Source organism: Vipera berus, assembly GCF_964194415.1.
Source record: "Vipera berus genome assembly, chromosome: 5".
NCBI lineage: Eukaryota > Metazoa > Chordata > Lepidosauria > Squamata > Viperidae > Vipera > Vipera berus.
The window spans coordinates 98156571-98170244 of record NC_138207.1 but is presented as its reverse complement, the minus strand read 5'-3'; the positions used below and the strand labels follow the sequence as shown (position 1 = coordinate 98170244).

At 43.3% G+C, this 13674-nt stretch overlaps 1 protein-coding gene across 6 annotated transcripts in view; it reads left to right on the top strand.

The window, feature by feature from the left end:
• GHITM (growth hormone inducible transmembrane protein) overlaps positions 1-13674 on the top strand; it is a 31793-nt gene that overhangs the window by 14743 nt on the left and 3376 nt on the right. For 2 of the 6 annotated variants that reach the window (XR_014026712.1, XR_014026713.1), the window contains exons 5-9: positions 837-978; positions 1999-2107; positions 3164-3352; positions 5018-5195; positions 7565-7667. Coding sequence is in view for 4 of the 6 variants with exons in the window: in XM_081329756.1 (XP_081185882.1) it covers positions 837-978; positions 1999-2107; positions 3164-3352; positions 5018-5195; positions 7565-7649 (703 nt within the window). In the remaining 2 variants the exon portion in view is untranslated. Of the gene's footprint in view, positions 1-836; positions 979-1998; positions 2108-3163; positions 3353-5017; positions 5196-7564; positions 8666-13674 lie in introns of those variants that run through there. The other 4 variants (XM_081329753.1, XM_081329754.1, XM_081329756.1 and 1 more) reach the window with 3 other exon arrangements.

The following is a 13674-nucleotide window of genomic DNA, read 5'->3' as shown; positions in this document are numbered from 1 at the left end:
TGTGTGATTCCTTTAAAAAGAGGCATTTCGGGATGCTCGAGCCCATATACAGAACACTCTGTTTGCATGGGGACGAACCTACGTTGCTTGCAAGGCTCAAGTAGTTATTTTTGGACCTTTGCTGGTAGCCAGGGAGGGAAGAATGGCTGTGTATTTACCAGACCTTCAGGCACAGCCCAGGACAATTTTGGTGGGCCCGAAGAAAGATGCAGCTGCTTTAATGATTAAAAATGAAATAGCATTGCAGGGCGCTCTGTGCTGAAGGGTTTGCATAGCCCTAGCCTATTTCTCCCCCCCCCCCCCACCGTTTCCTCGGACAATTTTGAGTTCCAGCACGTGACTGGAGAGTCCTCAACTTACGACAGTTTGTCCAGTGGCCGTTGGAAGTTACAGCGGTGCTGAAAAAAGTGACTTGTGACCCTTTCCCACGCTTCAACCCCTGCAGCAGCCCCAGGGTCACGTGATCAACATGTGGACGCTCGGCGAGCGGTTCACATTTTATCGACGGTCGTGGTGCCCCAGGGTCACGTGGTTCCCCCTTTCGCGACCTTTTCGCAAGTAAAGGCAAGGGGGAAAGGTCAAGTTCACCCAGCAACCGCCTTGTGAGCAACTGCAGTGCTTCACAAGTGTGGCGAGGAAGGTCGTCCAGTGGGGCAAAATGGGCTTAACAAATCTCTCGTTTGGCAACAGAAACGTTGGGCTCAGCTGTGCTCGTACATTTGGATGACCTGTATGATAAGACCAATATGTAATCAGAGGAAAGAGAGGGCCTAGGTTCTTACCTGGTTCATGTCGAGGAATGCTTACCTTCCGTGTGTTTTCTTTGGTTTATCCAGGATTTGGCCCCAGTACGTCAAGGACAGGATTCGTTCCACTTACATGTACTTCGCCGGGAGCGTGGGCTTGACTGCCTTGTCTGCAGTGGCGGTCAGCAGATCTCCTGCCATGATGGGGCTGATGATGAAGGGCTCCTGGCTGGTAAGCCTTCTCTCTCTGGCCTCAACCGATCCTGTGTAGGTATAGACCAGGGGTAGGCGACCTTGGCTCTTTTAAGACTGGTGGACTTCAACTCCCAGAATTCCTGAGCCAGCCATGCTGAGGGGAAAGGGAGAGGTTTCCAAGCTGAGCTATGCCGGCTGAGGAATTCTGGGAGTTGAAGTCCACGAGTCGTAAAAAAGCCAAGGTGGCCTACCCCTGGTATAGTTTGATCACTTGTTTAGTGATGCCTCCGGCAAGGATGATATTTGGGAAATGGATCAGAAATGCCAGGCCTTTTTTTTTAATGCCCTTGTGCCCCATTTGACGATCCAGCTGTGTCCACAAGAGGGCACGGTAGTTATTTTTAACTATCGTAGTTTGTTTAATATCCACACATGCTTTTCTTCAACAAAGACAGCAACCAGCTCTGGGACTCTGTCCTTTAACTCCAAGTCAGTAACATTTTCCAAACGTGTCACCCCATTTAGTTTCAGAAGAGGGTTTATATCCCTAGAAGCAGCAGATGCTGTAAACTCCAAAATTCAGGAGTAACCAGTCTTCTTCTGATAAAAGTAACATGATGAGTCTGCATTAAATATGTGTACTTTTAGATCTCTGCCTCAAATTATCTGTATGTCTGGGAGACACAAGGGACCTTGGAGGTCTTCTAGTCCAGCCCCCTGATCAAGCATTTCAGACAAATGGCTGTCCAGTCTCTTCTTAAAAACTTCCAGTGTTGGAGCATTCACAGCTTCTGGAGGCCAGTTGTTCCACTGGTTAATTGTCCTCCCTGTCAGGAAGTTTCTCCTTAGTTCTAGGTTGCTTCTCTCCTTGATGAGTTTCCATCCATTGCTTCCTTGTCTTGCCAGAACAGGTGGGAAATTAATTGGGATCACCTTTTTCCCACCGAGGTCATATTCATCTGGGGAAACACCCCCAGAAGCACAGTACGAAGGCAAGCGTGGCTTGCAAAGCACTTGTCCAAATGAAATAAATTAATAGCCAGTGTTTTGTTTGCAGGCAATTGGCGCCACCTTCGCAGTGATGATTGGGGCCGGCATGTTGGTTCGATCCATAGATTACGAGCAGAGCCCGATCCCCAAACATGTGGCATGGTTGCTGCACGCAGGTATTGGTCTTTCTGGATTATTATTTTTTTTTTAAAAAAAACCCGCTGGCACCTAATGCAATGCATACTGGAAAAATTCTCTGCCAAATGCAAGCTCAAACCCGGCTTGTTGAGTTAGCAGCCTTGGAAGCCAAGAAATGGGCGGGTGGCACGGGCTGGAGCAGCGGTACCCCATCCTGTTCAAGGGGATGTATACCCATCGCCCGAACCTCATTTTGAGAAGAGCTGCTGGGCTGTACAATTGGCAGCTGGGCTGTACAATTTTGGCGCCTTGCATTAGAAGTATTTCTGCAGACTCTCCAAATATTGTGTTTAGACCTACAGTGACATTCCCAATGCCATGTGAGATATTCTGTTTATTGTATTTTTTTAAATAAAATATTTTATTGATTTTTCCAGTTTTACATATACTGTAAGTATTTAGAAGGCAACGTGGCAATTAGGTTAAACAATAATTCAATAATACAATCTTTGGTAGGTACCTCAGATTAGATCATCAAATATTTCTCTGTTTCTCTTAACATTTGCTATTTCATATTTAAGCTAACAGATTTCTGATTGTATCGAAACTTAATATAATCTTCATTATCGCCATTATACTTTTTTTTTTTGCTTATACATATCTTAATAAATCTCAATAAACCATCAATATCCTGTTGTTCAATTTTACCTAGTTTTAATTTTTAATTACATGTTTCCATTTTCAATATCCGTAGTATTTAACTTTCAGGGAACCCAAATTTCCTTTATCTCATTTCATGAAAATTACAATATCTAAAATACACATAAGCTACTTAACTGTATTCTTACTCTGTTCCATAAACATTTTCTACTTCGCACCTTATATTCATTTTTCTTTCTTTTTTTTTCAAAAAGATGTCTCAGGTTGGGTGAAAAATTGCCGGACCTCTGTGACATGCAGGGTCAGGGTGCAGGGCCCGTTTAGTTCAGTGCTTAAAAATTCACGATCAACAATAAAGGGGATCAACAAAGCTGCAACGGTGTTTTTTTCTTTCTTCCTGCCCAATTTACACCAGCCTCTCTTTCTCCGCCTAGGCGTGATGGGTGCAGTGGTGGCTCCTCTGACTCTGCTCGGCGGCCCCCTCCTCATCCGAGCCGCTTGGTACACCGCAGGGATCGTGGGGGGGCTGTCTGCCGTGGCCATGTGCGCCCCAAGTGAGAAGTTTCTGAACATGGGAGCCCCCCTCGGCCTGGGCTTGGGACTTGTCCTCGTTTCTTCTGTGGGTAAGTTGACTGGCTCTCGCAAGAGAGGGCCAAAAGTTCCCAATTGGCTTCGCTCGATGGATCGAAATGTGGTCAGTCGGTTCTGAGAACATAGAAAGTCCTAGTCCTCGACTTAATGACCCCAATAGGGACCAGAGCCTCCATTCCTAAGCAAGGCAGTCATTAAGTGAGTCAGATCTTGGTATTGGCACAAGGTATTGGACAAAGATGATTCACAGCTGGATCTATTCAGGGACGCTAGGAGCAGTAGGCAATCCAGCAGAGCAGAACAGAGAAAGGCAATGAGGCAACTCAGTGAGAGGAGGAGAAGGCAATGAGAAGCCACGCCTTGGGATTGCTGATAAAAAGGGAAGGTGTGGGAGGTGCTGGTTGCTGAAGGCAACCTTTTGAAGATCTTCTGCTAGAGTCCTGGTCTGTTATTCCTGTTTAACTCTTGTTTGAACTTTTGATTTCTTTGTAAATAAATTTGGTTGGGTTTTTCCAGCCTGTTGACTATAAAAGGGGTTGTCTCTGACATTCAAACAGGGCTGGTCATAGGCTGGAACAGTGTAGTGTAGTGTGGTGTAGTGTAGTGTAGTGTAATAGTATAGTATAGTGTATAGTATAGTATAGTATAGTATAGTATAGTATAGTATAGTATAGTATAGTATAGTATAATTGGGAATGGAATGGAATAGAATTAGAATAAAATAGGGAATGGAATGGAATAATGGAATGGAATGGAGATAAGGAGAATGAGAATTCAAAACAAAACAAAAACTCTGCTTGTCAGAAACCAGCCTTGGAAGGTTAAGGTTAGGATCATACAACCCCAGGATGTTGCAACCATGAAAAAACATGCTGGTCGCCAAGAGTCTGAATTTTTTTTATCTCGCTGCAGTTGGGGATGCTGCAACCGTTGTACATGCGAGGACACTTATTTCAGTGCAGTTGTAACTTTGAACGGAGGCTAAGCAAATGCTTGTAAGTTGAGGACTATAAATTCCAGCAGTTAGCTAAGTGGGTAGCTTACCATATTAAGAGATGTTTGAAAATCAATTCGCCACTCTGACATTACATTGTGGTTTTTTTTTTCTCTATGAAACCTCTGCATACCTCTGGGACTTTAAACTTCAAAATTACAATGATAACGCAAGTAGCCCCCAACTTACAATAGTCCATTTAGCCACCGTTGAAAGTTGCAACGGCACTGAAAAAAGTGAATTGTGACCATTGTTTTCACACTAACGACCATTGCTGGATCCCCGGGGGTCACACGATCGACATTGAAATGCTTGGCAACAGGCATGTACTTATGACTGCTTCAGTGCCCCATCCTCATGTGATCCTCTTTGGCGGCCCCCTGACAAGCAAAGTTCATTTGGGAAGCCAGTTCACTTAACAACTGCAGGGATTCATTTAACCTGGCGAGAAAGGTCTTAAAATGGGTCAAAGTTCGGTTGACAAATGTCTCGCTTGGCAGCAGAAACGTTGGGCTCGATTGTGGTCGTAAGCCGAGGACCATCTGTAATTAGCTTCTCGAGGTCAGCCGGGGATCCTGCTAAACTGACTTGCATGGGATAATTCCTATCATTTTGTGGCAGGTGGATGGAAAAACTTATATATATATATATATATATATATATATATATATATATATATATTCCCCTTGGACGTATCTTTCAGGATCGATGTTCCTGCCTCCGACTTCCATCTTGGGCGCTGGCATGTATTCTATTGCAATTTATGGGGGATTAGTACTTTTTAGCTTCTTCCTGCTTCACGACACCCAGCAAGTTATCAAGCGTGCAGAGAGTCAACCGTACCTGGTGGTCGGGATGCGGAAATATGATCCCATCAACGCGTAAGTGTTGCTTCTTGCTGGATGTAGCACAAACCGAGCCTCAGTTGGGTGTTACCCAGAGCCTGAGGAGAGATCCATGGCTGGCAAGTTGTTGAAAATAATAATCATAATCATAATCGTTCTCATTAAAAACACAGCCCTGGGCCATCAAAAACCTTGCCAACCCCTATCTTGGCTTTGCCGTTGAAAGCAGGAAATTTGAAATGTCTTTTTGTGGGCATACGATCAGGTGTACAGAATAACGAGAGTTGGAAGGGACCTTGGAGGTCTGCTAGTCCAACCCTGTTGCTCAAGTAGGAGATAATACCATCTCAGGCAAATGGCTGTCCTGTCTCTTCTTGAAAACCTCCAGTAGTGGAGTACTTCTGGAGGCAACTTCTGTTCCACTGATTAATTGTTCTTCTCACTGTCAGGAAATTTCTCCTTAGCTCCAGGTTGCTTCTCCTTTCATTTCCACCCACTACCGTATTTTCTGGCGTATAAGATGACTTTTTAACCCATGAAAATCTTCTCAAAAGTCAGGGGTCGTCTGAAACTTTAGGGACAGGGCTGGCTGGAAAACCTGGAGCGGATCTCCCATTTGGTCTGCGCAGGGAAAGCGGGACCAATTGGAGAAGAAGCTGCAGTCTGTGATTTTTTACAGGCTGGGGTCTGGGCGTCTTTCCTTCTAAAGTTGAAGAGCAGCTGCAGTCTATCCCAACATGAAAGGCAGGTGGGGAATGCAGCAGCCAGAGCAACTGCTTAGCTCTAAGGACACATTTGACTCAGGAACTGGGCGGGCTGGCTGGAAAACCTGGAGCGGATCTCCCATTTGGTCTGCACAGGGAAAGCTTTAGAGTGAATTAGGAAAAGTTTAATCTACTTGCACTGTTTTATTTTTACATGTTTAATGACAAACAGCCTTATGTTTATAAGTGACAGTTTTCCTACTAAGTACCTGCATGTCATAAGCATTTGAATTAAAATTACCATATTAAAATCAAATTGATGTTTTTTAATTTTTATTTGGTGTGCGTTGGAAGAGGGGTAGTCTTATACGGCGAGTATAGCCCAAACCCTATAATTTAACAGGAAATGTAGGGTGTCGTCTTATACGCCCAGTCTTATATGCCAGAAAATACGGTATTTCTTGTCTTGCCTTCTGGTGCCGAACTGAAATTCCTTTGCATTTCAGCCTGATTAAAAAGGCCTGTGAAAAAATACCCTTTAAGGAGGATTGCACAAACCATGTTACCCTGAACTGTTTTCACTGTGACAAAGACATCCCATTTCAGATGTAAACCTGTCATTATCTCTGCAAATGGGGCGTTACAGGTTTTTCCGTATCCTAGCATTTCTACACAGGAGACAAATTTTTTTTTCAAAGTTTTGAGAGGCTTCTTACTTTGCAATAGCCTGAGGTGAACCTCCTGCCATCATATTAATGATTGTTATTAATGCATGAGTGATTGCTTATTAATTTATTAGTAGTTGCATATTAATGATTGTTCAAAAGTCAGCCTGTTATTACTTAAAATTTAAATTCAGTTCAAACCCAGCAGATTCTGTCTTTTAAATCCAAAGCTCAGTGTGGACTGTTAAACGAGGGGTTTTCTGCAATTTTCTGCAAGGTTTGGGCGCCTCCCCAAACCTCCCCAAACGTCGGCAGGAGGAACGGAGACCTGCCGACGTTTGGGGAGGTTTGGGGAGGCGCCCAAACCTCCCCAAACGTCGGTAGGTCTGCGCGGAGGAACGGAGACCTGCCGACGTTTGGGGAGGCGCCCAAACCTCCCCAAACGTCGGCAGGAGGAACGGAGACCTGCCGACGTTTGGGGAGGTTTGGGGAGGCGCCCAATTTGAAGATGTGTTCGTGCCAGCTGAGGAATTCTGGGAGTTGAAGTCCACATATCTTCAAGTTCAGAATACTGAAACCATAGCCTGTGTCATTTGTATTTTATCTGTCTTAGCTGTTTAGCTATTTATTCAGTTAATACGTTGCCCATCTCACTAATGTCTGAGTAGTTTTACAACTTTTTTTTAAAAAAAATGTATAGATTAGGTTGTTGTTTTTTTTAAACTTTGGCAAACTTAAGATGCGTGGATTTCAACTTCCAGGATTCCACAACCAGCAATCAACACTGGTATAGATCAGTCATTTTCGGGTAGGTTTTTCAGAGCTGAAAGAAAACGTACGCGCACGTCGGCCAGTAAAAATAACATTGAGGAGTAGTTGACTTTATTGAGGAGTAGTTGACTTTATTTGCAAAAGAACAGCTTTCGTTGAAAGAATACAGAATAGTTCAACAGTGCGACATTCTTTGACGTAACAAGTCAACTACATGTTTTATGGCTGGACTCTCCAAGAAATCTCCTTGTGTCCTCTTTTCCAGGTGTATGGGCATTTATATGGACACCCTCAATATCTTCATCAGAGTGGCTACCATGCTTGCTGGCGGTGGCGGCAGGAAGAAGTAGATGCAGCTGCGCTGACAGGTCACCAGTCAGTTTCTCTTCTTAGTGCAAACTAGAATAAAATGTTTCTTGCGCCCAAGCAGCTTTCACATAGACGTTTGATATTCTAAGTATTTAAGTCTTGAAATTCTTCTTGGTCAGCATGTCTTAGGTCTTGGTTTCCAGTTGGCAATTTGTCAAAGCATCCAGTGGAAACCAGTTTGCACATGCCACTCAAATCACTTTATTTGGATTGGAGAGGTTTTTTGAAATGGAAAAGAAGTTCATGTCAATAAATCTATATTTATAGCAGTTGCTAAGTTCTCTTCTCCTTTCAAAAGGTGTCTCCCTGCCACTCTGTGGTCTGGCGTCGTAGGCCCAGAGGTCCGTTGATGCTCTTTAGCAACAATTGAATTCAGCTACAGGTTCAGGAATTATAAAATCATTTCAGTGGAAAATCAGGAAGCTACCCACGCATATTTGCTACCTGAAATTGGCTTATTTTGGAACAGACCTCATGGTGGAAATTTGATGTAGAGATTTAATTTAATTTAATAATTTAATTTGTATACCGCCCTTCTCCCGAAGGACACAGGGCAATACATAATAAAAAACAGAATACAAAAATTAAAAGTGATTAAACCATTATGCCCGTAATGATGAACAGTGGAGAATAGCAAAAAATTCTTTCTTGGGGTTACGGTTCTGCCCCAAAGTCAGGAGGGGACCTCAATCAACTACAGCCATGGTTTTTTCTCAAAATCCTCTGCCAAATACTAGCCTCCAACTGGCCCTTCCTTTTGATAACTGGATAGGGATTTCTCAAAAGAATATTAAGCGGGACTCTATATGTCATTCCAGAATTATGGGCTGGGAGAACCAGTTGCACATAAACCTATAAAAGAGAAAATACATTCAAAATGATGTGAAGCTCCCATCATTCTGTAATAGTCTCATTTCGTTCACAGATACAGCAATTCTGCAATGTATAGTGTCAATCTATGTTATCGGCTCTTAATAAATGAAGTCCTCGCACAACATTTTGTGAGTCTTATTGTCTTTGGCACACTAGAGCACAGCTTCTTGGAGATCCATTGGGAGAGCCACACAACTTCCCAAATTGCCCAACGGCACGGGCACCTTAGTACATACCAGATTAGAAAATATTGCTCCATTCATATTGTAATTAAGTTATAGATGTAATGCTACTAAATAGACCATAGTGAAATCTAGGTCAATGGTGGTGAGAACCTCTCTGTGGGCACGCGTGCCGTTGCCCCAGTCGTAGGCCTTCAACTGGGTTTTATAAAACCTTTTCGCTTTAGGCCTCCACCACCGTGTGCAAAAAAAAAAAGTTCAATCAACTTCTCGCGGGAAAAAAAAGATCTCGCAAAGTTAGAATTGATTGATTGAACTTTTTAGTCCCACCCAGTCTGCCGTTACCACCGCAGCCACACCCACCCAATGGGCCACACCCACCCAATGGGCCACGCCCACCTGGCACCCGACGATAAGTGGGTTTTGGGTTGCAGTTTGGGCACTTGGTCTCTAAAAGGTTCACCATCACTGATCTAGGTATAACCCAGACCTTAGTGCAATAGCTTCACTATGTCTTAGATAAAATTTCCACTGCCATTTGTGTCGTATGCAGAAGGACTCAAGTTGGCTTACAAAATGAGCAACATATAAACGGAATTAGCAACGGGCCTTCCATCTATTGTGGAAACAGAATCGTGTGTGTTGACAACTTCTGATACACCCCAAAATGGATATTGTTTTGCTGCCTTGCTAAAAAAAAATAACCTACAGTTGAGAAAGCTAAGCATACAGTTCAGAAATATGAATACAGCTGCATCAATCTTAACATGTGGATTCAGCACAGTATGGATTCTGTAACTTGAGTAGTCTTGCAGAAAGAGCCTAAATAATGGAAGACATTGCAGTATGCAATTGCAACGTATGACCACAGTTGAACCCAAAATTTCTGAGACGTTAAGCAGAGTTTTGTCTCATTTCAAGACCTTTCTTGCCACCACTCTTTAAGTGAATCAGTGCAGTTGTTCAGTTAGTAAGACAGTTGTTAAGGGAATCGGGCTTCTCCATTGACTTGACTTGTCAGAAGGTCGCCAAAGGGGATCACATGACCCCGAGACACTGCAAGCGTCCTAAATATGAACCAGTTGCCAAGCGTTTGAATTTTGATCATGTGACCAGAGGGATGGTGCAACAGTCATAAGTTTAAGGTCCTCCTTCAGCTAGCCCTCCCAAGAAAGCAGAACTCTTGAAGCTGGCATTGTTCCAACAGGAACTTTCATTGAGAGGTAGTGAAAGCAGAAAGGCAAGGCAAGATCTAAAGAATTCCCGCGCAAAATGTTACATTAAAACGTCCCTTCATGTGACCCTCCCCAGTGTGGTCGCTTCTAGCCAATCCACAGGTGAGAAGTTGTTCCGAGAACCGGAGCGATAAGATCTTGCTGTGCCAACACATCGCAACATCTTTACAACAGAGTGGAGATAAGGCCTATGGCCCCTGGTACACTCCTCTCCCTTTTCACACTCTCAGAGATACATCCAAGATGGACAGAACAAAGTAAAGGAAATGCATCCGTGAGCCCTCCCCTCCCAACGGGGGAGGGGGGGAAATTCCCCCCTCATCGGAATGGCAGAGCCCCGAAAATATTAAATGAAGGGGTCCGGACAGTAAGTATGAAAGTAGTCTGTTGTTATAAAACTGGGGTTTTGTGTCTTAAGGATGGGAAAGGAGCATCTCTGACCCACCATTCCATGTCTTGCTTCTGGGGGACAGGTGGGGGTCAAACCTTTTGGCCAACTTTCTTCAGAAAGCATGTAGACCTTCGACACAGAGTTCCATGGACAATAAGGAAGTGGATTCACCCACTCACTTGGGAATTGCAGACACCCTAATCACGAAATCCTGAAGAGCAGGTTGTGTTTTTTCCAGCAGGGTCTAATCTTTGAATAAATAAAAGGGTGGCCTTGTCACACCTGCCCAACCTAGGTGTATCAAAGACCGTTTTGTGTATGAGTCTTGAACTTTGATACTTGGTCTCACTGCATACCTTTACATTTCCACCTTTTTTATTTTATTTTTTCTTTTGCCTCCCAAGAATTTATACAGGTTGCCTTCTGTTACGGCCCATAAACGTGTTCCACTGCTGTGTATGGATCTTATCACGTAGAATTAATGTCTTGGTCCAGTCAACAACTCGCCTGTGGGAACAGATTTATGCACAGCACCTCTTGGCGTTAGACGTGGACATGCAAGCAGTATAGCTATCCGTCCATTCGGGGGGCAGGGGGGGGAAATGCGACCAGATTTTACTTCCTCAAAGAGGCACAATCTCTTATCAGTCCTCCCTTTGGGAAATACCAAGAGATTAGCCACCATAGTGTAACATCACAGATCCAGCAAAGATATTGATGGATTACTTCCCGTTTTCTCAATGGAGCACGATTCGAGTCTCAAAGGAACCGAGAGGATAATCTACTTGAGAGGAGTGGACTGTTTCACTATCTATCGGTGGTGATCCCGGGAAGATGTGCAGAAACGGCAGTGACAATCTTTAGATGGTGGGGGGGGGGGGAACCCAAATCTTGACACAGTCAAGGTTTGCCAAATTTAAAGTCATCTAGTCTGACCCCACCACCCCCCTGCTTAAACAGGTGAGCCTATATACCATTTCAGACACTGCCATAATCCTGCCATAAATCTTGAACCAAAGGACTGAGCATGTGTTTAATCAAAGTAGCAGAATAACAGATTTGGAAGGGACCTTAGAGGTCTTCTAGTCCAACTCCGTACTCAGAGTAGGAGACCCTATACCATCCAGACAAGAGACTGTCCGGTCTCTTCTTAAAATCCTCCAGTGATGGAGCACCCACATCTTCTGGAAGGCAAGCTGTTCCACTGGTTAATTGTCCTCACTGTTAGTAAATTTCTCCTTAGTTGGTTCTTTCCTTGATTATTTTCCATCCATTGTTTCTTGTCTTGTTTTCTGGTCTTTGCAAAATAAGTTAAATCCCTCTTCTTTGTGGCAACCCCTTAGATATTGGAGAACTATTGCAGCACCCTAGTCCAGGGGTAGGCAACCTCGGCTCTTTGATGACTCATGGACTTCAACTCCCAGAATTCCTGAGTCAGTTGACTCAGGAATTCTGGGAGTTGAAGTCCATGAGTCATCAAAGAGCCGAGGTTGCCTACCCCTGCCCTAGTCCTTTTCATTACACTAGACATGCCTAAGGAGCCTTGGTGGAGCAGTGGGCTAATGCCTCCTTAAGTAACACCAGCTGCCTGCAATTAGTGCAGGTTCGAGTCCCACCAGGCTCAAGGTTGACTCAGCCTTCCATCCTTCCCAGGTAGGTAAAATGAGGACCCAGATTGTTGGGGGCAATTAAGCTGACTTTGTAATAATGCCGCTTGGGGGGGGGGGCGAAAGCCCTAATAAGCAGGCATATACATAGAATGAAGGCTACTGCTAAGCACATTGATTTGTGCTTAGCTTGTAAGCCGCCCTGAGTCTTCGGAGAAGGGCGGGATATAAATGGGATTAAAATAAAATAAAAAATTCCTGCAGCTGTTATTCGTCTGTTTTAGCCTCCAGCCCCCTAATCATTTTTGTTGCTCTTTTCCGCACTCTTTCCAGAGCCTCAACAACTTACAGTATCTATATTGTAGGGACCCAAACTGGAGGCAGTTAACTATTCCAAATGTGGCCGTGCTAAGGCTTTGTAAAGCGGTACTGATACATCACGTGTTGTTGATTCACATCACTCAATTAGTGCAGCCCAGGATTGCATTGGCTTTTTTTTTTGTACGAAGGGTTTACAATAGATGGCCGTGAGTTCTCTTCCGGGTTGTAAATTTTATAATTTTGTGAGTCCTTGAAGCAGAGTCCAACATGATCAAACGGGAGCTATCAACTCCAAAGTTCCCTTTGCAGTGACATTTTTTTGGCAAATCTCCAGCTCCGAGTATCAGAAGGGTGGCTATTGGCCCTCTTCCCCTTCTACACGATATAAAAATCAAGATTCTTTCCACCCGTCGCAATTACGCGAGGTTTTATATGCCGTATAGATAAAGCCTACTGTTAAAACTCCTCAGGTTTATTCTAAGGGACAGAAGTTCCTACGTTAGCTGAGATGAGGATCTGGAATATTTTGGCCTTGCTGTTTATCTTGATTCTTTGCTTTGGGACTTCCTCAGCTGACGGGGCAGGTAAGTTTTCGGCTCCAGGCCGTTTAATTCATAAACATGTTAATTTCCCAAAGAACCGGCAAGCCGAATTGAGAAACGAATTGGATCCATTTAGCATGCTTTTTGCAATCACGGGACGGTGCCTCCGGATGGGAACTTCCTAACGTCACATCACAATGGACGTACTCAAGGTTTGGGGAGGGGGGGGAGGAAAGGGTTCACTATCGTAAGAAAGAAAGAAAAAGAAAAAGAAAGAAAGAAAGAAAGAAAGAAAGAAAGAAAGAAAGAAAGAAAGAAAGAAAGAAAGAAAGAAAGAAAGAAAAGAAAGAAAGAAAGAAAGAAAGAAAGAGAAAAAGAAAGAAAGAAAGAAAGAAAGAAAAAAGAAAGAAAGAAAGAAAGAAAGAAAGAAAGAAAGAAAGAAAGAAAGAAAGAAAGAAAGAAAAAGAAAGAAAGAAAGAAAGAAAGAAAGAAAGAAAGAAAGAAAGAAAGAAAGAAAGAAAGAAAGAAAGAAAGAAAGAAAAAGAAAGAAAGAGAAGAAAGAAAGAAAGAAAGAAAGAAAGAAAGAAAGAAAGAAAGAAAGAAAGAAAGAAAGAAAGAAAGAAAGAAAAAGAAAGAAAGAAAGAAAGAAAGAAAGAAAGAAAGAAAGAAAGAAAGAAAGAAAGAAAGAAAGAAAGAAAGAAAGAGAGAAAGCACACAAGCCTAAGATGGCTTGTGGCTGACCTCCAAATAACATTGCCCATACATGCATTTAAATACAAATTTCACTAAGGTTGAGGAAAGAAAGAAAGAAAGAAAGAAAGAAAGAAAGAAAGAAAGAAAGAAAGAAAGAAAGAA